The following is a 20,940-nucleotide window of genomic DNA, read 5'->3' on the forward strand; positions in this document are numbered from 1 at the left end:
ACATCATTTATGATGGGATCTACATAAGAAAAATACTAGCACTTGCTGAATATAGAAATGTTTCAGGATACAAGATCAATATACAAATCAGGAAAACAAGCAGTTGGAAATTGAACTTTCTCTTAACCTATCCCAATAGTGCTAAAGTATGTGATGTTTAGAGGTTAGTCTGAAAAATGACATGCAAGATCTGTATACTGAAAACTATAGAACATTGCTGAGAGAAATAATATGAGACTAAGTAAATGGAAAGAGACACCATGTTCATGGATCAGAAGACTCAATATTGTTAAGATACCAGTTCTTGCCCTAACCGGTTTGGCTCAGTGGATAGAGCGTCGGCCTGCGGACTCAAGGGTCCCAGGTTAGATTCCGGTCAAGGGCATGTATCTTGGTTGCAGGCCCATCCCCAGTAGGGGGTGTGCAGGAGGCAGCTGGTCCATGTTTCTCTCTCATCGATGTTTCTAACTCTCTATCCCTCTCCCTTCCTCTCTGTAAAAAATCAATAAAATATATTTAAAAAAAAGATACCAGTTCTTCCCATATTAATCTATATATTTAATGCAAAATAATAAAAATTACAGTAGGTTAGTTTCTTTTTTTTGGTAGGAAATTACAAGCTAATTCTAAAATTCATATGAAAATACAAAGGACCAAGAATAGCCAAAATAATTTTGAAAAGGAGAAACAAAGTTGGAGGACTTTTACTACCTGATTTTGAGACATTATATACAGCTACAGCACTTAAGACTATGTGATATTGATATAAAGACAAATCAATGGGATATATATAGAGAAAAAAGCCCTCTACATGTGCATTGCCAATTGATTTTAATACAGACGCAAAGGCCTATCAGTGTAGCGAGGACAGTCTTTTCAACAATGGTGCTGGGTCAATTGGGAAAAAGTCTATACCTTGTACCATATACAAAAATGAACTCAAAATAGATTATAAACCTAAGAATTGAAAACCAAAATGATAAAAACTTGTAGAAAAAAACAAGAGAAAAATCTTTGTGACCTTGGATTAGGCAAAGGTTTTTTTACATTTGATATGAAAAGCATGATCCATAGAAGAAAATTTTGATAAACTGGGCCTCATGAAACTTAAAGCTTCTACACTTCAGAAGACACTGTTAAGAGAATGAAAAGACAAGTGACAGAATGGGAGGAAATACTTATAAATCATATATCTGATAAGAACACGTGTTTAAAATATATAAAGAATTCTCAAACTCAATAGTAAGAAAACAACCCAATTTTTAAAACAAGCAAAAATTTGAACAGATACTTCACCAAAGACGATTTGTGGATGGCCAATAAGCATAAGAAAAGATGTTCAGCATGCTTAGTCATTAGATAAATGCAAACAAATCTCTACACAATCTAGAATATCTGCTGAAAAAAAGTCTTTGCAGATGTTTGTTAATTTTGCTTCTACCTAATCACTTCTCTGCTCTCTTGCTATGTCTCCAATTTCTTACATATTAGACCTTTCCATAGTATCTCTGTCTTTTACCTTCTTTTTTTGTCATTTCTCTTTGTGATTCATTCTGATTATTGATTTTGATTATTATATTTTTCTGGTCTAGAATTTTTGTTTAGCTCCTTAAAAAATCTGCCACATCCTTTCTTTTATGTCTTAGAATTTTCTGTTGAATTTTTCAATTGTATCTTTTATCATTTTGAACCAGGTGTTCATCATACACCAATACCTGGAGCTCCTGTGGGTGCACTTCTATTTTCTGTTGCTTCTGCTGGTTCTGATTCACATTATCTCTTCATGTGCCTGGATATTATTGATTGTGTGCTTGATCCTGAATTCAGTAAATTATTTGTGGAAATAGTTTGAGGCCCAGGGTGATATCTTCCTCTAGAAAGGAATATTTTGTCTTCTGGCAGCCTCTTAACTGCACTAGCAATAAAGCATAAGAAACTGGCCAATAAGCATAAGAAAGTATGTTTTGAGACATTATGTACAGCTATACTTAACCCATTTTAGGTGTTGGATGATTTGAAGCTGGGCCGTTCTCCCTGCAAAGGTCAGTTTGCTGATGGATTGCCCTTATCCTATCCCAGGGTCTTATCAGCGCTTCTTAGAGGCTGTTAAAAAAGGCAGTTAAGCTTTTGGCCACTAAGGAGCCTTTTCTAGAATCAGCAGATGGTCCCAGAGGAAAAAAACAGGCCCCAAATTACATGCTAACCTTTCTGGAATTCTGTTATTTGTTAGACAGGAAATCTTGCTATTAATGGGTGATCTTGCTAGTAATGGGCCATCTTGCTAGTAATGGATAATCTAAGTTGGGTAATTTTTTAGTTTTTGAATGAGTAACCTTATTCATTTCCAGATGCCTTTATGCAGCTGATTTGTCTATTTTTTCAAGCTTTTTAAATTATCCTCATCAGGAGAGCTGATCAGAATTACCTGCTCTGCCATTACTGAAAGAGGAAGTTCCTTTTCCTTTTTTTTCTCTTCTTGATTTAATATCAAAACAATATTAACCCAAAATGTTTCTGTACATACACCTGCACCTCCCTCCATATCCTGTCATCATCCTTAACCTGCAGATTGTTTTCTAATGACGTGTTAGGAATAGTCCAAAACTTAAACTTAAATACTTTGCCAAGCACTTATAATGCATCTCTTTATTTAAATTTTGACATCTTCAGCACTCTTATTTCACTGAGGTGAAAGTGTGTTTACAGTAGCAGATCTCCACTTTCGGCCCATCTTTTCTCTGTAGGCAATCTCGTTCTAGCCAATAAAAATTCTCTTATTTATATCAGACCTTTTCAGCGGGTCAGATCTGTAAATACAATTCCCTGTGTTTAATCTCTATTTGGATGCCTCAAAGGCATCTCACAGCTAACAAGTCCAAATGGAGCTGGTATTTCCCCTTGACCCTGGTCTTCCTCCAGTGTCCCTTGTCCTAACCTGCTTCCTCCACTCCCCTCGTGGAGAGCACTGTTACTCCTCTGGTTTTCAAGCCAGGATTTTGGGAGTCATCCTAGATACCATCTCTTCCTTCACTACTCACATATACAATCTTGTTTATTTTATATCTTAAATATTTCCCGAACCCGTCCACCCCTCCCCAACACCGCCTCCACCCTAGTCTAAGCTACTCTGAGGGTTTGCTCACGTAAATGCAATAGCTTCTCAAGTGATCCTTGCCCACTCCTCCCTCCCACCTCACCCTCCCTCACTGCTTTCTGACTCATTTTTATTTTTATAATAGGCATGATATTTCAAAGCATTTAATTTATAGTTTGAATATTCATTTGCTTACCGCACCTAAGGCCCTATAGTTTGGGCTCCGTCTGTTTCACTAGCCTCAGCCCCTCCTCGGACTGTGCTCCTGGCACACTGACCTCCTTTCGGTTCCTGAATGTGCTGCCCTGCTCCTACTTCTCAGAGCTGTGCATTCTTTCTCTCTTACTCTTCTTGCTTTTCTGCCTCTCGATTCCAACTTTTGTCTCTTTGTTTCTTTCTCTTTTCTCTGTTTATTATTTCTCTATGATCCTCAGAAGAGATCAGGCCACTCATTAGATATTCTAATGCCATCTTGTACTTCTCATCCTTAGCTCTTGTCACTGTAATTACAGTATTAACAGATACATTGCTAGTCCTGCTTGTAGCTAAGTCTCCAGCATCTAGCACAGTGCCTTGAATGTAACTAAATAAATATTTGTTGAATATTTAAATATGTATAAGCAACAGGAATCCCTCAAAAGTAGGGAAGCAGTTTCCCAGAGCACTTAGTATAGTACTGGTACTTAACATAGCTATAAATGAAGTTAAAATTATATTATCAGAATTAGATTTTCATTAGAGGAAGATTTGGATAGGAGGGAAAATTACCATTGAATTGTTACAGAAGACTGGAGAAAAACCAAGTAACGCTTAGAGAAATGGAGTTACACTTTATTATTATTATTATTATTATTATTACACCATGGGCTCATAGAAAAATGTCTTTCAAATTCTGAGCAAAAACATGGAGGAAGCTTTCCCTATTTATATCTTTCTTAGTACTTTATTTCCCAAATTTGGAATGAGACTTCTGGACCTTCTGAGAAAGAAGCCCTGTGTGCTGGAAAGGGGCCATGAGACCCTATCTCAAGGCCTGGCTTGGTGCCAGCACTGACACGATACCTCGTTCTTTTCCTTGTCATAGTTTATGGCCTCTCTGGAATGGGAGTAGTCTTATTTTCCCTATTTTTTAAGCAAGTAAGTGTTTACAGAAGCCAAAATAGCAGGGTTAAAATTTCAAACAACATTTTTTATATAAGATGGAGGTTACTATGCTTTAGAATGACTACAAAGAAAATCCTATTTTCACTTGCTTATAGAAATTTGCCATACTTCAAAATGCTCCCCACCCCAGAAAACAGTTCATAATTTTTTCTAAAATATTTTAACTAATTAAATATAGCTACAATGGATCATTTGAAATGGTTACTTAGGGCTATTATATCCAATAAATAGACATTTTTTTTGATATGCACATCTTTTTGCAGCATTTTAAATTACTGTCTGTTTACATTTTAAGCTGAAATTATGAAATTACATGATTCTACTTTATTATATGTAAAAATAACAGAGTAGTCCAGCTAGAAGTTCAGTTTCAAAGTCATTGTGTTGAAATGTGTTTGTTTGGTGTTGTCATGATTTTGCACGGCAGATACTTCATTACACATTTACATAGTCATGTGATAGGTGTTACCGGTATTGGTATTTCCTGATTGGAAAGAGGTCTTTGGAATATTTCTATTTGTACTTCCTCATGAGTCTTGCGAGTCACTGAAATACAGATTTAGAGGAGAGTGAAACATATCCCCTTCGTTCCGTTGACTGTCTCCACCTTGTTTTCTCTCTCGGAGTTTGATTTTCATTGCTGTTAATAGTTCCACCCACACTTGTTTCAGAGGGGAACGTGGCAGTTAGTGACAAGGAAAAGAACGAGGTATCGTAGTTAATTGTTAAAGGTGTCTTAGAGTTGGCATGTTCCAATTATTCATATTTAACTCAGTTTTAAAGTCTTTCATAAATATTATCATTTTATAGTGAAAGTGCTGTTCACTGTTATTGCTACTAAAAATTCCCACATTTATGATCCTCAAATATTTTCTACGTCCTTGATCTTCAATATTTAAATCCCTGTTATTTAATTTCAAAATAATTAGTGATGTTATTTCTAAAAATATACCAGGATACTTTATGATTTTAGGGCTCCTTTACCTTTAACCAGCACCATGTGTTTGCCAGTTAATTTAGCTTCCCAATGTGTGCATCTAAAATATTTGCTCTTTTTGAAATAAGCCAATGACTTATTGCTTCTGTATGTTGTGTATTATAAAGAGAAGTCTCTTCTTGATGCATAGAGTGTGGGTTTACTGGAGACAGCAGTTTTTCTCTCTGCAAGGACTGCATTACATTATCTTACAAAATGCTTTCTTCCTCCATTCATACTGCTAAAGAATCAGTTTAACCCAGAGTGGCTAGTATATTTCCCTTCCTAGAATCAGAATAGCTTTTGAAATTTGGAAATGTATCATTAACTCATTTGTAAACAGTCTCATTTCATTTTTGAGGATTCAAGTTGGAATGCCAGCTATACAGTAGTCGTAAGAGGAAGGGTGACTGGCACTAAGGCATGCACTTAAGCCATAGAGGCATTTACTTTTCAGTGTCTTCCAAGGCCCATGAGGATGCACACTTATTTACCCCGAGAGTATGGATCTCACTCTGTTTGTCCAGAGGTGTGACTGGAGGAGAATACTTACCGGTAAGTATCAAACTCTTATTGTACTGTTTCAGAAAGACATGTTTAGAAGTCAATTGGCTTTTAGCAGCGATCAAATCTCTTAGTCTGTGCTGGTTTCTTAACAGTGGACAGTCCCAGATGTTGAAGTCAGCACAAGAGAAAAACCCAAATCCTGATAAGACTTGAGGATTTTTCGAAAATTAAATGCAAAATAGTTGGGGCAAATGTTGCTGCGGGAGTCAAGACTAAGTAACGCAGTAAGAAGATAAGAAGTCGGAGAGCTTCTCACGTCCTCTTGTACCTAACGTTCGCATACGTACACACCCGGACTTTAATGGCTTTTTAAGAGGGTGCAAAATTACATCTCTTGGAACTTAAAGCAGCAGACACATGCGAGCCGGAATAATGTACACTGTGGCCCTCACCGTTTCTTTTAATCTTTCTTCGCAAAGTCCTTTATGTTTCTAAATAAAAGCTGTGCCTTCTGAAACCTGTGAGTGATGCATCCTGGCCACATAGAATCTTTAGGAAACGTTTTCCAATCCCGGTTGTTAGTGTGGAGTTACGTTTGTTTTGGAAACAGTAGAACGAGGATACACGGGAGGCCCATTTCAGAGACCACTTGCTGCTTCTGCTTCTGCCTCACGGTCTCTTCTCCTTTCTGTCAGCCAATGACTGTTAAGATCGTAACTGACTGTTGGCTGAAAGACTTGTAAAATAATGTTTGTGCGTGCGATACAGAAGTTTAAAACAAAACAACACAAAAATCAGCCCCCGAGCCCTAGCCGGTTTGGCTCAGTGGATAGAGCGCTGGCCTGCGGACCAAAGGGTCCCAGGTTCAATTCCGGTCAAGGGCATGGACCTCGGTTGCAGTCTCCTCCTCAGCCTGAGCTCTGGTCAGGGCTCGTGCAGGAGGCCACCGATCAGTGTGTTTCTCTCACATTGATGTTTCCTCTGTCTTTCACTCTCTCCCACTCTCCCTAAAAATCAATGGAAAAAATATCCTCTGGAGAGGGTTATCTAACTAAATAAATAAGTAATCGACCACCCTAATGTTTGATAGGTCTCTGGGAATTACCGTACGTCATAAACATAGGCCACAGTGACACTCAGGAAGGCTTAGGATTGACTAAGCCATGCCTTAATCAGCGGGGAGTGGAAGTGCAGAACCTGTGAGGAAGAATTCAGCGCTTAGATTTGACATCATGCACACAAGGGTTAGAGTTGCCAGATCCTAGCTCGCTGGCCTTCAGCAAGATGCTTGAGGATTCTGAGTTTGTTTCTTCTGCTGGAGAATGACATGCTGTAGAAGGTCTTCTAGCAAATGCCTGGCAGTGGTCCCACCAGGCTGAACCAAGGAGTCTGGGTACACGGTCTAAATCATGGCCACAGAGACGCTGGGGTAGATGATGGCAGGAACACCTCCTATTGACATAGTAAGAGGACTGAGAATGCATTTCTGTGTGATCCATTTTTGTTTTACCTTATGTATAATTCTACCAATCCCTAATCTTTAGGATTCATCCCAAAATCTCCTGAAACTATTCTTTAGGAGATGTGGATAATGTGTGTGAAGGGAATAGCATCAATAGCAGAAAGTTGAGGTGAAAGGGTAAGAGATATTCAGTCATCCAGCCATTATTGCAAATGCCTGCTGTGCGCTAAGACCAGGGGCTATGGGAGTGAACAAAACAGACAAAAATCCTGGCAGTCATGAAGCTTATGTTCTAGATGTGGGAGATAGGCCATACACAAATGACTGTGTTGGGTGATGGAGATCATACGCCTGTAAAGGGGGTGGTGAGAACTGGGGCAAGGCAGTGGCTTTCCGGTTAAAATAGGGCTCATTGGAAAGGTGATATTTAAACAGAGGCTTGAAAGAGATCAGGAGCCAACCATGAGTAAATCTGGACAAAAGGGGGAACTGGGAACAGATCTTATAAGTCATTGTGAGGACTGCCTTTTCCTTTGAGTGGATATGAAGCCATTGGAGAGTTTTGGACAGGGAAGCGACATGATCCGACTTACAAGACTCTCTCTAGGGGCAGCGATGGAATCAGGGACTAGTTAACAGATCATTGGAGTAATTCAGGCCGGAAATGATGGTAGCCTGCATCAGGTGGTAATGGTGGAGGTGATAAATGGTCATATTCTGGATCAGGATGGATTGGTCATGTGATTGGGGGTGTGAGGGACTAAGATGTGTTAAGGATGACCTGAGCATTTTTGGGCTGACAACTGGAAGGGCTAAGTTGTCATTTACTGTTTACCGAGATGGAAGTTGGAGAAGAAGGTTCTGGAAGAGATCAGTTCAGGTGTGGCCAAGACGAGATTCCTATTAGATAGCCTAGTTGTAGAGAGGGGTAGTTGGATGTACAGCCGCCTTATTTAATGCTCAATTTACACAAGTTGGTAAGTCATATAAGTTCTGTTTAAATCTCTAAGAAGACAGTATTATAATTCACATCTATAATAATAAAAGCACAATATGCTAATTAGACAGGACGTCCTTCCAGATAAAGCTGGGGCTGCAAGGGAAGCCCGGGTCCTGGGTGCCTGCTAGCAGCCGGAGGGAAGCCTGGGTCCCAGGTGCCGGCAGTTGGTGGAAGGAAGGCCTACTGTTGCATGAATTTCGTGCATTGGGCCTCTATTTTATCTATTAGAAAATGGTGCAGAATCATGAAGTTTCTTAGGCTCACACACACGTAGATCTGAAACCTTGTTTTGTGGCTGCAAGTTCCACGTTCTACTAAGTTTACCATGCTAGTTATAAAATAGTTATTCAATTTTATAATTGCCATAATTGGTTAAACAAAGTATATCACATACACACACGCTCTCTTATCTAGTGAAGTATAGATAATATCTTTGAAAAGGTTTATGTGAAAGCCTTTTTTACTTTTCCATGTGTTGAAAACTAATATTCTCATGTAGGCTTTAACTTTGCATATATATTTAGGATTTTAAAAAAAATGGCGAATAGAGATTGCAATGAATATAATTTTTAAAAAACATTCTTATATATAAAAATTTCTTCTTTTAGTAGCAGTTTACTTTATGATAATTTATGTTCCTGTCAGTCCTTTAAAGGGGAAAATGCATTTTCAAATCTTACATGCATTTATTTTTTTAAAGTAAAATGTATGTTTATTTTTTGAACCAGAAATACAAGTAATGAAAATACATGTGATTATCTGAGCTTTGATATTGTTGTTCTAGATATGATGGCAAATAGCAAAATAGAAGTTGAAATCTATCAAAAATGCCTATTCTATTTAAAGGTTTATATACTTTTATAATTTTCATTCATAAAGCAATGGAATGTTATTTTATTAGTTCATAAGGTATTTAAACTTTATGTGGTCTAATGACTTAAGTGATCAGGAGCAGATTAATATAGTTTTCTTAAATAAAGCAAGCATACATATATTTTTTAAAATATATTTTTATTGATTTAAGAGAAGAAGGGAGAGGGAGAGAAAGGTAGAAACATCAATGATGAGAGAGAATCATTGATCGGCTGCAACCTGAATACCTCACCCTGGGGATTGAGCCCGCAGCCTGGCCACGTCCTTGAACGGGAATCCAATTGTGACCTCCTGGTTCATAGGTTGAGATCAACCACTGAGCCATGCTGGCTGGGCCATACATATTCTTGGAAGTCATATACATTTATTTGTGGAATGTGACTATGTTTGTTTCTATGACCTTGGATTTTTAAAACTTACAATTTATGATCTCTCACCTATATAATAGCAAACTCTTTCTGATTCTACAGGAAGTCCTGCATGTTGCAGGTGTGGAAATGCAGCTAACAGCTGCAGTATCATTTCTGACCATTCTACAGGAAGAATCAGTGTCAATTCATACGTATGCCCACTCCTTCCTCCAAATCATTCTGCTGCATCTGGAGCACAGGGATGCAGGTCAGGAGCCTGGCACGAGTCTTCCTGTAGTTATTTATTGCTCTAAATGTCATTTAGCATGATTTGGTTTTCACTTAGCGTTATTTTCCTATGTCATTTTAAACTCATGTGGTCATGATGTTCTTGGAATCTTGTTAGTCTGGTGAGGACAACTGAATGGGGTCATGCTGTCCAAGAGTTGATCATTAGTCTGACTAAAAATAGACTTGACTGTTTCCTTTTAAAACCCACGAAATTCAGTATCCTTGAAAGCTGAAGACCCATTAGTTCATCTTACGATTTACACCTTCTTCTTCGAGTTTTAAAGCATTTGTGTTTATAACTGTACAGCAGAAATGCACAATTTGGGGTAAAGATAGCTCCCCAATATTATTATTTTTAAAATATATTTTTATTGATTTCAGAGTAGAAGGGAGAGGGAGAGAGAGAGAGAAATATCAATGAGGAGAAAGAATCATTCATTGGCTGCCTCCTGCATGCCCCCCACTGGGGATAGAGCCCACAACCCAGGCAGGTGCCCTTAACTGGAATTGATACTGGGACCCTTCAGTCCACAGGCTGACACTATCCACTGAGTCAAACCAGCTAGGGCTCCCCAATATTATTTTTAAAGATATAAATTTTTTCCAGATATTGGCTAAAATAAAAATAGAGAAACTTCTTACAATGGTAGTAATTATTATTTCATTTTATCATTAAGTAATATTGTAGTGAATAATGGCTGAGTTGAAACTAGATTTGTGATATTAAATTTCCATGTTTTATCTGTGTCAATCAGGTGTCAGCAACGCATGGCTGGAAACTCTTCTGTCTGTGATAGAAGTGTTGCCCAAAGAAACCCTAAGGCATGAGGTAATTCTTTTTTTTTTTTTTTTTTGGTGTGTGTGGGGGAGTAAATACTAAGTCACTCTACAATTTTTCTTTTTATAAAAATGGTATTTAAAAAAAAGAATAAAGTTATTTCCCACTCTGAAAGCAAACCATGGTAATTATAGAAAATTTGAGTAATACAGAAATTAGTAAGGAGAAAAATCATGATTCTGTACTTAGCCACTTTTAACATTCTGATATATTTTCATTGCAGATTTCTCCCCTATGTACTAGTATGGTTGTTAGCCATCTTAGTGATCATTTAGCATTAATTTGGTTTTCACTTAGTATTATTTTCCTATGTTATTTTAAACTCATTTGACAGTACCTACAAAATATTTTACTTGTTAGACATTTAAGCCTGGTTTCAGTATTTGATTATCAAAATAAGGCAGTAATGAACATCTCTATAGAGCTTTTCCTGTTTTTCAGATGATTTAACTATAGCTTCCAAAGAAGTGAAATTACTGGGTCAGAGAGCATTAATATTCTTCTGGGTCTTAACTAGCAGCATGTGAAAATGTCTGTTTCCCTGGACTTCTATCAGCAATAGTGTTCGAATTTAATTTGATGGGCCAAAAATGGCATGATATTTTAATCAGAATTATAAAAATTAGTCTATTGTATATATTTCTCATATATTATGTCACTTTTAATTATTCTTTTGGAATTGTCTAAGAGTATCATTGATTACTATTTGTATGTGCTATTTATCTATGAAGGTTGTTATGTTTATTGCCAATATTGTTACCAATTTGTTATTTTTAATTTTCAATATTGTTCAATACATCCTTCTCTAAAAGCTTTAGTAAATTAAGATAAGAGAATAAGATAATTAGAAAGGAATTTTTTTCTGTAATGAAAAGGTTTTTTATCCTGAGAACATTATCCCTATATGTATTTCTTTTCAAATATGTCATTGTTGAAAAAACCCAGTAACCTATCAGTAAAATGTCCTCTCTGGATTTTATGAAGTGTCTTCATCCTTTGCCCTCATACAGTTTATGGTCCTTTCTCAAGGATAAAACACTTGCTTGAAAATGGGAAGATTTACCATTTATAAGGATGCTTGTATACTTGATGCCAAAAATCTAGGTGATTACACCTATTTAAATGTTCAGTGTAATGTTGATGTGTATTATTTATACATTTTTTGAAGAGTGGTATGTGGTAGAATGCAGTTTTTACTCTAGAATGCCATCTGTTACTTAACGTGATTTTAAATATGTGTTTTACTTTATTTGAAATATTTCACTTTTAAGCTATATTTATCATTATGTGCTCAGGAATTCTGTCTACTTTGTTGAGAGGAATAAAGCCAGTTGGCCTTTTTATTAGAGTCATAAAATTTTAGAACTTGGAGGAATCTTCATATGACATATTCTGATTTCCATTTTAAGTAGATGAGAAATAGCAAGCTGACTTGGACAAGTTAAAGAGCTGGGACCAGAGTCAAGATCTGATTGTCATAGTTCTTCATAATGTATCTTGCTTTTGATTTTTTGAGTGCCCAACATATACATAATACAGTATCAGACTTGGGTTGTTGTATTCAAATGATAGAATTACTTAATAGAATCCATTTGAACCTATAATTTATGTTTTGCATTCCTTCAGAATAAATATGAAAATCTATTTAAGGGTAGCTGGCTATTAATTTGCTTTTTTTCTTTGAATATATTTCACAGTTATACTTTAGGTGCTTACAGATCATTGCAGACTTCACCATAAGCTTTAATTCAATCTTATTTGTGCATCATTGTTTTTAGTTACATAATCTATCATCATCTTTATCTTAAATATATATGTATCTATATCCCAGAAGACAAACAAGGTGATCCAGGTTATGAATATCCATAATTTCTGCATTTTAATTTGTAATTCACATTCTTTAAAAACATTGAGGACATTAAACTATTCTTTGAGGAAAATAGCTGACATTAGTGTCAAGAATATATAAAACTTGGTGAATTTGTTCTCTCAATCTTTCTCTTCAGATTTTGAATCCACTTGTTTCCAAGGCACAGCTTTCCCAAACCGTCCAATCTCGTTTAGTTAGTTGTAAAATTTTAGGAAAATTGACCAACAAATTTGATGCCCACACGTGAGTATTTGTATTAACTTTTTGTCTCCTTTATAAAATTAAATTGATAAAAAATGAATAATAACCGTGTGACTAACAATAGATTTGTATTACTCCACATTGCATACAAATTTAGCTGTTTTAACTTTATAGAATTCTCAGAAGTCTACTTGTTCAGATGCATTTCTTCTTGATCTCATCCCTTTTCAAAACCAGTAAGGTTAACTTTTGCCCAGCCGGTGTGGCTTAGTGGTTGAGCGTGGACCTATGGGAGGTCGCGGTTCAATTCCTGGTCAGGGCACATGCCTGGGTTTGGAGCTCGATCCCCAGTAGGGCACATGCAGGAGGCAGCTGATCAAGGATTCTCATCATTAATGTTTTTATCTCTCCCTCTTTCTCTCCCTTCCTCTCTGACATCAATAAAAATATATTTAAAAAATAAGGTTAACATTTCTTTTATTTTCCATCTTAATCTACTCTGTCATACACCTAGTGTAGTTTTGAGGATAAAATGACATTTTTGTATAGACTTCAAAAATTGATACATATAACATAAGGACAGACTTTCTGCTTTCTTCCATTATTATAAGTTACAAATTCATTGTTTTGAACAATGCACTTATTTGAGGTTTTATAGAGAATGTTTATAATTTATATGCTACTTTCTGCCCAAATGATAAATCCCAAATGGAAAGATGGAATGGAGTGTAATTATGACAAAAGTTAAAATATAAAATTGAAGAACATTTTGGTTGATGGTTTGGTAGAATCAGATTTTTTTTTTTTAATTTTTTATCTTAGCTAAATGTTTAACTGCCAATCCAAAATTAACCATTATTTTAAAAACAGTCATATACATAATTTACAGTTACTGATAACATCCAAATGTAATCAGTTATGTAAAAATACATGAGAAGCTATAAAGCTTTATATTAAAGTATATTTGTTATTATTAAGCTAAGATTTTGATGATAATTGTTTGAAAATACTAATTATTCTAAAACACTCACCCATTTACATGTTTCTTTCCTCTCTAAGCATTAAAAGAGAAATACTTCCCTTGGTAAAATCACTCTGTCAAGATGTAGAATATGAAGTTCGATCTTGTATGTGTCGGCAATTAGAAAATATAGCTCAAGGCATTGGGTAAGTATACTTTCAATTTCTTATGTCATACTCTTATTTCTGGATAATCAAACATGCGTATCCTGTTTCTGTTTTCCATGGAAGCATGCTAATGAAAGGCTAAACTTTATATGATCTTTAAGAATGATTATAACATCAAGTACCTCCTGATGTGTCTGGATTAAAAGAAATAAAAGTGAAAAAGCTTAGCAATGTGATAGGCATTCAATTAATGTTAATTTCTTTCCTTCTCACCTTAAGTTACTTAGTTACTACTCCAAACTCCTTAATCTAGGAAGGGAAAATGTTCCAATATAAACTATGTGTGCAGTTGTATTTATGAAAAATCATTTCCCTAATTTTGATCTCAGAAGCAACTTTTGGTGATAGGTCTTCTAAGTCTAGGTTGGCTCTGGATCGTTGCGGCCATAATTGTCTTTCCTGGATCTGTGTTCTTTAACCAGTATTTAAACCTATTAAGAGAACATGCTGTTGTTGTCTTTTTGTATTCTATCTTTTTGTCACCTGGTATTTTGCCACTGTTAAAATTGGGCAGGTCATTGTGTGCTCAAATTTGTGTTCTGAAAATTAATTTAGGATTATTGCTTGAAGATTAATTTATAAAAGTATAACTAGAAAGAATCTACCTAGCTTATGTAAAGTGCTTAGAGTAGTGCCTGACACCTTGTAAACATTAGCTAACTGTTTACTTCTATTGTTATCTCATATATTTTAATATAAACAGGTAATTTCTTAGACTCTCTAAAATTGGAATAAAACAGGTAAAAAATAAGCAAAACTTTAATGTATATTGTAGAACTCAAAAAGACTGAGTTTATGTTTCTTCCAGTAGTGCATGAAGATGTTTCCTGCAACTTTACAAATAATTCAGGTTTATCATGAACTTTTCCAATTTCATTGGCAGAAGTAGTATTTCACTATCATTTTGCAAAGATATTATTCAGTAACTGTCTGTCTATGTGACTATATTTTCTTAAACTTGAAGCACCTGGAAGACAGCATTATATCTTTTTTTTATTGTTACCTCACCCATATGTAGTGCCGTGCTTACTTAAAGCAGTTGCTCATATGTATTCATTCATTCTCTGACAACTAATGATGTTCAACAATGAGGTTGAATATTTGGTTAGGAGCTACTTGTATTTTGAAGTAGATGGTCATTTTCTTTGCCCATCTGTCACCTTCTAAAAGTCGAGGGAAATAAGGCATCATGGCAGACCTACACATATAGGATGCAACTATTTCCCTCCTTCATTACTTCCTCTTAGCAAACTGGAGTAATTTTTTTCAGGAAGTAGGTATGGGCTGTATATTGCACAAGGTAGTTTATTTATGAGAGTATTTTTCTCTTGCCTTCACATGCAAACTCCACCCTGGCTGGGGCAGAATTCTAGATTATAATCCCTTTTACTAAAAACTCTCCTGTTATTTCAGTATATGGAACAGAAGTCTGAGGACAGCCTGATCCCGTTATTTTTGTAGAAGTCCAGTTTTATTAGCTTAGGTGCTAGTCGTTACAATCTAACCCTCCAAGAGGTCATAAGGGAATAAGATACAGGGTCAGGGATAACGAGATGAATGAAATAAATAGGTGAGCTTGTCCACATGGCCAACCAGGAATTCTAGGGTCAGGCTGTGGGGTACAATCTACCCCAGTGCTGGCTATGATCTGTTGTCATCTGATGGTTAGCTGTCTGCTCCAGGTTAAATACTTATGAAGAAGATTCTGCATTTTATGGTTGGCCAGGACAGCAGAATAGTACTAGCATTTCTTTCTTTCTTTTTGTTTTTTTGTTAATCCTCACTCATGGATATTTTTTCATTGATTTTTAGAGAGAGTGGAAGGGAAGGGGAGAGACAGAGAGAGAAACATCAATCTGAGAGAGACACATCGATTGTTTGCCTCTTGCCTACACCCTGATTTAAATAATTTTGCAGTTAATATTAATATTTATGTTTATATCAAGCTTTCCCAACCAGCCTGCAAGTTTCTAGAGAGCAGGAGCCATGTCTTGTGATTTTTTCCAATTTCCTATAACATCTAGCCCAGTGACTTGTTTTTAGTAAGTTCTTGCTATAAACGTATTGACTTGATTTATTTTCTTCCGTTGCTTATTGTGCAGGACAGACCTTACAAAAAGTGTGGTGCTCCCTGAATTAATAGAACTCTCTAGGGATGAAGGCTGCAGTGTGCGGCTGGCAGCGTTTGAAACCTTGGTCAATCTGCTTGACGTATTTGATACAGGTAAATCGTCATGTGGACACACCTTTGCTTCCGAAAGCTGTTTTCCCCTAGATTTTGTAGCACTGATAAGGAGAAAGGTGGGCGCAGGACAGAATTGCTTACGTTAAATTTCATGATGAATGCTAAACTCCCTTCCTATCTCTCTTCCTATGGTGGTTTCTCTGCTGCTACTCTTATCCTCATGGTGCCCACTGTTGCTGCATATTCCATATCTCCCTTTTCTCTTGTCAACATTTAACCGACTTGTGTGTAGGACTAGAAATTTGGCTTGGTCATTAGCCTTTAACTTGCTCAGCTAATTGACCCTTTAATCAAGAAAGACCTTGATTAAAGCAATATTTACATTAGTTTCCTCTCCTTAATATTTTAATACTGGAAATCTCATGGCCCACAGGAGAAGAAATCTGGAAAGGGGCATTAACATGGAAATAGGTAAGGAGGTATTTCTTAGTGTTGTGCAAATTAAATCACAAAGACAATGAGCTTCTCTCCTGAGTGTATGACTAGACTCTTGACTAATTCTGGACTTTATATAGTTTATCAGTAAACATTAACCATTCTTGTAGGATGAAATTTGCAGGGGTAAATATCAAGTACTCAGCTATAAAACACTATTGCATAATTGTAGGATTACATTGACTTGGATTAACAAATTTTACCAAATTTTTTAAAAAATTGATTTTAGAGAGAGGAAGGGAGAGGGAGAGAGAGATCAAAACATCAATGAAGAGAGAGGATCACTGACCGGCTGCCTCCTGCACCACTCTGCACTGGAGATTGAGCTCACAGCCTGAGCATGTCCTCCTGGTTCATGGGTCGATGCTCAACTGAGCCACGCTGGCCGGGCTTACCTGAATTTGTAGAGCCTCTTAAAGATTATGGCAATGTGGACAATAATTATGTATGAATGTTTTAGAATAATATTTAGGCTGTATGATGAGCCAGAGGCATAGAAACTGCACTGCACACTGAATGACTGAAAAAACGAATCTCCTTGTCCTAATAATGGGGTATCCCCAGGCATCCAAACTAGAAAATTGGTGTCAGCTTTGATCTCTCCCCTTCTCTGGCCCACACTTGCTGATTGTATTCATGGCTTTATTTCCTCACGTGGCACACCACATTCTTTCAGACCTTTAGCCTTTCCACATGCTTTTTCTCTTCCTGTTTTTTCTCCCTTCTATTTTTTTCCTAGCCTACTTCTTCTCCTGCTCCAGTGCCCAGTTCTAATATATTTTCCCCTCTAACATCTTTCCAAATTCCTTATACCAGGGAGTTGGCAAATTATGGCCTATAGGCCAACTCCCGTTGTCACCTGGCTTTATAAATGAGGTTTATTGGAGCATAGCCATGCCCTCCTGCTTATGTATTCTCTGTAGCTGATTTTGTGCCACAGGGACGGAGTTGAGTAGTTTCAGTAGATAAACTGCAAAGCCTAGAAAGTTTACAAAAAAGGTAAACAGACCCCTGCATTATGCCAGCTGTGTAAACTGTGATCACACTGTCTTAAGATACTTTTGTTTTTGGCTTCTTTGCTGCTCTCATTTTCTTAAGTTCAGAGTTCATTTAACTTTCATCTTGTTAACCCTTTGCACTCGCTTGCTTTTTCCTCGATTCCTTTATTCTACTCGGGATTTAATTTTTTAAATACCCCAGATTTTACAAAGCGCGACAGTAGAATAAAAAACTGGAGTTTCTTTTCATACAAACTTATTTATTTGGATTTTTTTATATTTCAAATTATTGATACATTAAATAACCGTCACACTTGACATCCGAGTGCAAAAGGTTAATATGTTTGTTCTGTAAGAAATTAAATAAAGTGCTTGTTTAAAGAATATCATTTAGTTAAAACAGTACAGGTGATACTGAAATGTGATTATAATCTTATATAATAAAAGCCTAATATGCTAAGTGTCCGGTTGTCCAGTCTGCTGTTCAATCAATCAAAGTGTAATATGCTAAGGCCACTCAATCGCTTACTATGACATGCACTGACCACCAGGGGGCAGATAGTTGACTGGTTGACCAGTCACTATGACGTGCACTGACCACCAGGGGGCAGTCAACTGGTTGACCAGTCGCTATGACGTGCACTGACCACCAGGGGGCAGATGCTCTGACTGGTAGGTTAGCTTGCTACTGGGATCCGGCTGATCAGGACTGAGCGAGATGGGCCGGATATGCCCTGGAGCCCTCCCGTGGTCCCTTCCTGGCTGGCCAACCTCCCGCGTACTTCCCCGGCCCCAGTTGTGCACCAGTGGGGTCCCTTGGCCTGGGCTGTACCCTCTTGCAATCCGGGACCCCTCAGGTGATATTGGAGAGCTGGTTTTGGCCTGATTCTGTAGGCCAGGCTGAGGGACCCCACTGGTGCACAAATTCGTGCACTGGGCCTCTCGTAACAGTAATAACAATAATACAAATAAGCCTGTTACAGCACTTTACTTAGTATTGTCAGACCGACCCTTAATAAAATAGTGATTCATTTCTGAAAGTTTAAGATAACTAAGAAATTCAGAGTATTTAGAATCAAGACTTAAGTATTACTAATATATCAAACTTTTGACTTAAGCAGGCATATTCAATAAATCAATCAACATTTTAAAGAAGACTTATCTAAGAAGTAATAGTGAAGAAATTCACTGTATAGAACATATTATAAGCTAACTTAATTTCAATCAAAAAGTTGTAGAAAGTCATGAGATGGATGCAAGAGAGAGTCAGAAAGGTTTTCTGTGCCTGCCTCTCATGTATTGGTATTAGTGATATTAGAATTTTTAATTATTCAGGCTCAAAACCTCAATCATCTTAGCTTTTAAATTTGTAATCACTTTATATATTACTACAGGCCTGGTGCACGAGATTCGTGCACTTGGGGGGGGGGTGTCCCTCAGCCTGGCCTGCGCCCTCTTGCAGTCCAGGAGCCCTTGGGGGATGTCTGACTGATGACTTAGGCCTGCTCCGTGGGGAGTGGGCCTAAGCCGTCAGTCAGACATCCTTAGCACTGCTGCGGAGGTGGGAGAGGCTCCTGTCACCGCCGCTGCGCTTGCCAGCCATCAGCTCAGCTTCTGGCTGAGTGGTGCTCCCCCTATGGGAGTGCACTGACCACCAGGGGGCAGCTCCTGCGTTGAGCATCTGCCCCCTAGTGGTCATTGTGCATCATAGCGACTGGTCATTCCACCATTCGGTCGATTTGCACATTAGTCTTTTATTATATAGGATTCCCTATGCCCCCGATATACTAGTAAAGTGTAACCCCCTCAGCCTGGCATTAAAGTTTTTGATAATTTCAACTCTCCTCTGAACCTTTCTTCACTATACACTGCCATCTTTATTTTCAGATATTTCTTACTACCATGTGGCTAGCATAGTAATATTTCTTTCTGGAATTTATGTGTATTTATTAGTTTCCAAATGTGCAGTACAAGCAATGGATCTAAAGTATGTTTTATTTTGGTTTGTTTTTCAGATGATAGAAGTCAAACTATACTTCCCTTAGTGAAATCATTTTGTGAAAAATCTTTCAAAGCAGATGAATCAATTCTTATTTCCTTATCTTTCCACTTAGGAAAACTATGCCATGGACTATACGGTATGATGTATCCTAAGAATTTCAAGGTTATGGATAATTTTTCCTTTTTCTTCTACCTTTGTCACTAAACCTCAGCCATTCAGTTGTAAAATTTACCTTTAAGTGTGTAAACTCTTAAGACATCTTAGAATTTTGGTAGCATAATTTAGAACACATTTAGAAATAACCTTTTTTACTAATAGAACCTATTTGATTGAACAATGACAGAGTGAAGTAGGGAGAGCCCTTTAAATTTCTGAATATTTTATGTGTTAGTTTGTATCTGATAAAAGAAGCTCAGGTATATTAACTATTGGTACATAGTAAGTATATCCTTATTAATCATCTGTTGAATAATTAATGTATGATATGATAGTTTCAGCTTAGAATGTAGAATAACACTCATAACACTTGGCACTTTGAACATATTAGCCAGTTCTTAGCTTACTATAATAATGTAATCATTAATTAAGTTATAACCATCTAGCATAGTAAAACTTTTTATGTGGATTGTAGACTTTTGATGGGTGGTTGGAAAATATATTGGAATTCATCCTGAGTTCCAGGCTCCCTAACATAGTTAATGGAACCAGTTTATTGATAAAAAATATTTTGAGTTTACTTTGCGATCTTTCAGATTCAATTTTCAAGCTCCTCTGTAGACACATATACATGTTTTTTCAGCAGACAATTTAGTATATTTACCATGAGTAAGTAGCAATAACAGCCACACTATTATTATTATAGTGACTTGTTAGTTCTGCAGTGTGACTTATTCTGCAGAAATTAATGCAGGCATAATTCTTGTATTGCATAGTTTATGCTACTGAAATTAAAATATTATTAAAATCAACATAAGGTAAAACAATAGACCCTTTAGATTTCTTAATAACAGTTACCCTTTTCTCCTTGTTGCTGTTATTTATGATCTCTACCCATTTAGTTAAATATTCTGTTCTAATTTGTATTGTACTTTGCTTTTATCTTTTTAATTTTTATTTTCAATTAAAATGTTGAACAAATGTTTTACATTTCTCTAGGAATTTTTACTCCAGATCAACACTTGAGATTTTTGGAGTTTTATAAGAAACTTTGTACATTAGGTTTGCAGCAAGAAAATGGACACAATGAAAACCAGATTCCACCCCAAATCCTAGAGCAGGAGAAGAAATATATTTCAGTGCGGAAGAACTGTGCTTATAACCTTCCGGTAATACATTATATATTTGTGTTGATTAAACATTTTGATTATTACTTAAAATTATGTGAATAGATAGCATTAAAAATATTGCCATATTTGACACCTGCTGTTTAGCATTGTCTGGTATATA

At 36.6% G+C, this 20,940-nt stretch overlaps 1 protein-coding gene across 5 annotated transcripts in view; it reads left to right on the plus strand.

Annotated features, from left to right (window-relative positions):
- The window catches only part of PPP4R4 (protein phosphatase 4 regulatory subunit 4), a 78,289-nt gene that overhangs the window by 29,205 nt on the left and 28,144 nt on the right, over window positions 1-20,940 (plus strand). For 3 of the 5 annotated variants that reach the window (XM_054715729.1, XM_054715730.1, XM_054715731.1), the window contains exons 4-10: window positions 9,547-9,694; window positions 10,473-10,546; window positions 12,562-12,668; window positions 13,686-13,793; window positions 15,917-16,038; window positions 19,508-19,630; window positions 20,650-20,819. In XM_054715729.1, coding sequence (XP_054571704.1) covers window positions 9,547-9,694; window positions 10,473-10,546; window positions 12,562-12,668; window positions 13,686-13,793; window positions 15,917-16,038; window positions 19,508-19,630; window positions 20,650-20,819 — 852 coding nt within the window. Of the gene's footprint in view, window positions 1-5,691; window positions 5,790-5,893; window positions 6,259-9,546; window positions 9,695-10,472; window positions 10,547-12,561; window positions 12,669-13,685; window positions 13,794-15,916; window positions 16,039-19,507; window positions 19,631-20,649; window positions 20,820-20,940 lie in introns of those variants that run through there. The other 2 variants (XM_054715733.1, XM_054715732.1) reach the window with 2 other exon arrangements.

This window comes from Eptesicus fuscus, chromosome 5, assembly GCF_027574615.1.
Source record: "Eptesicus fuscus isolate TK198812 chromosome 5, DD_ASM_mEF_20220401, whole genome shotgun sequence".
Classification (NCBI taxonomy): Eukaryota; Metazoa; Chordata; class Mammalia; order Chiroptera; family Vespertilionidae; genus Eptesicus; species Eptesicus fuscus.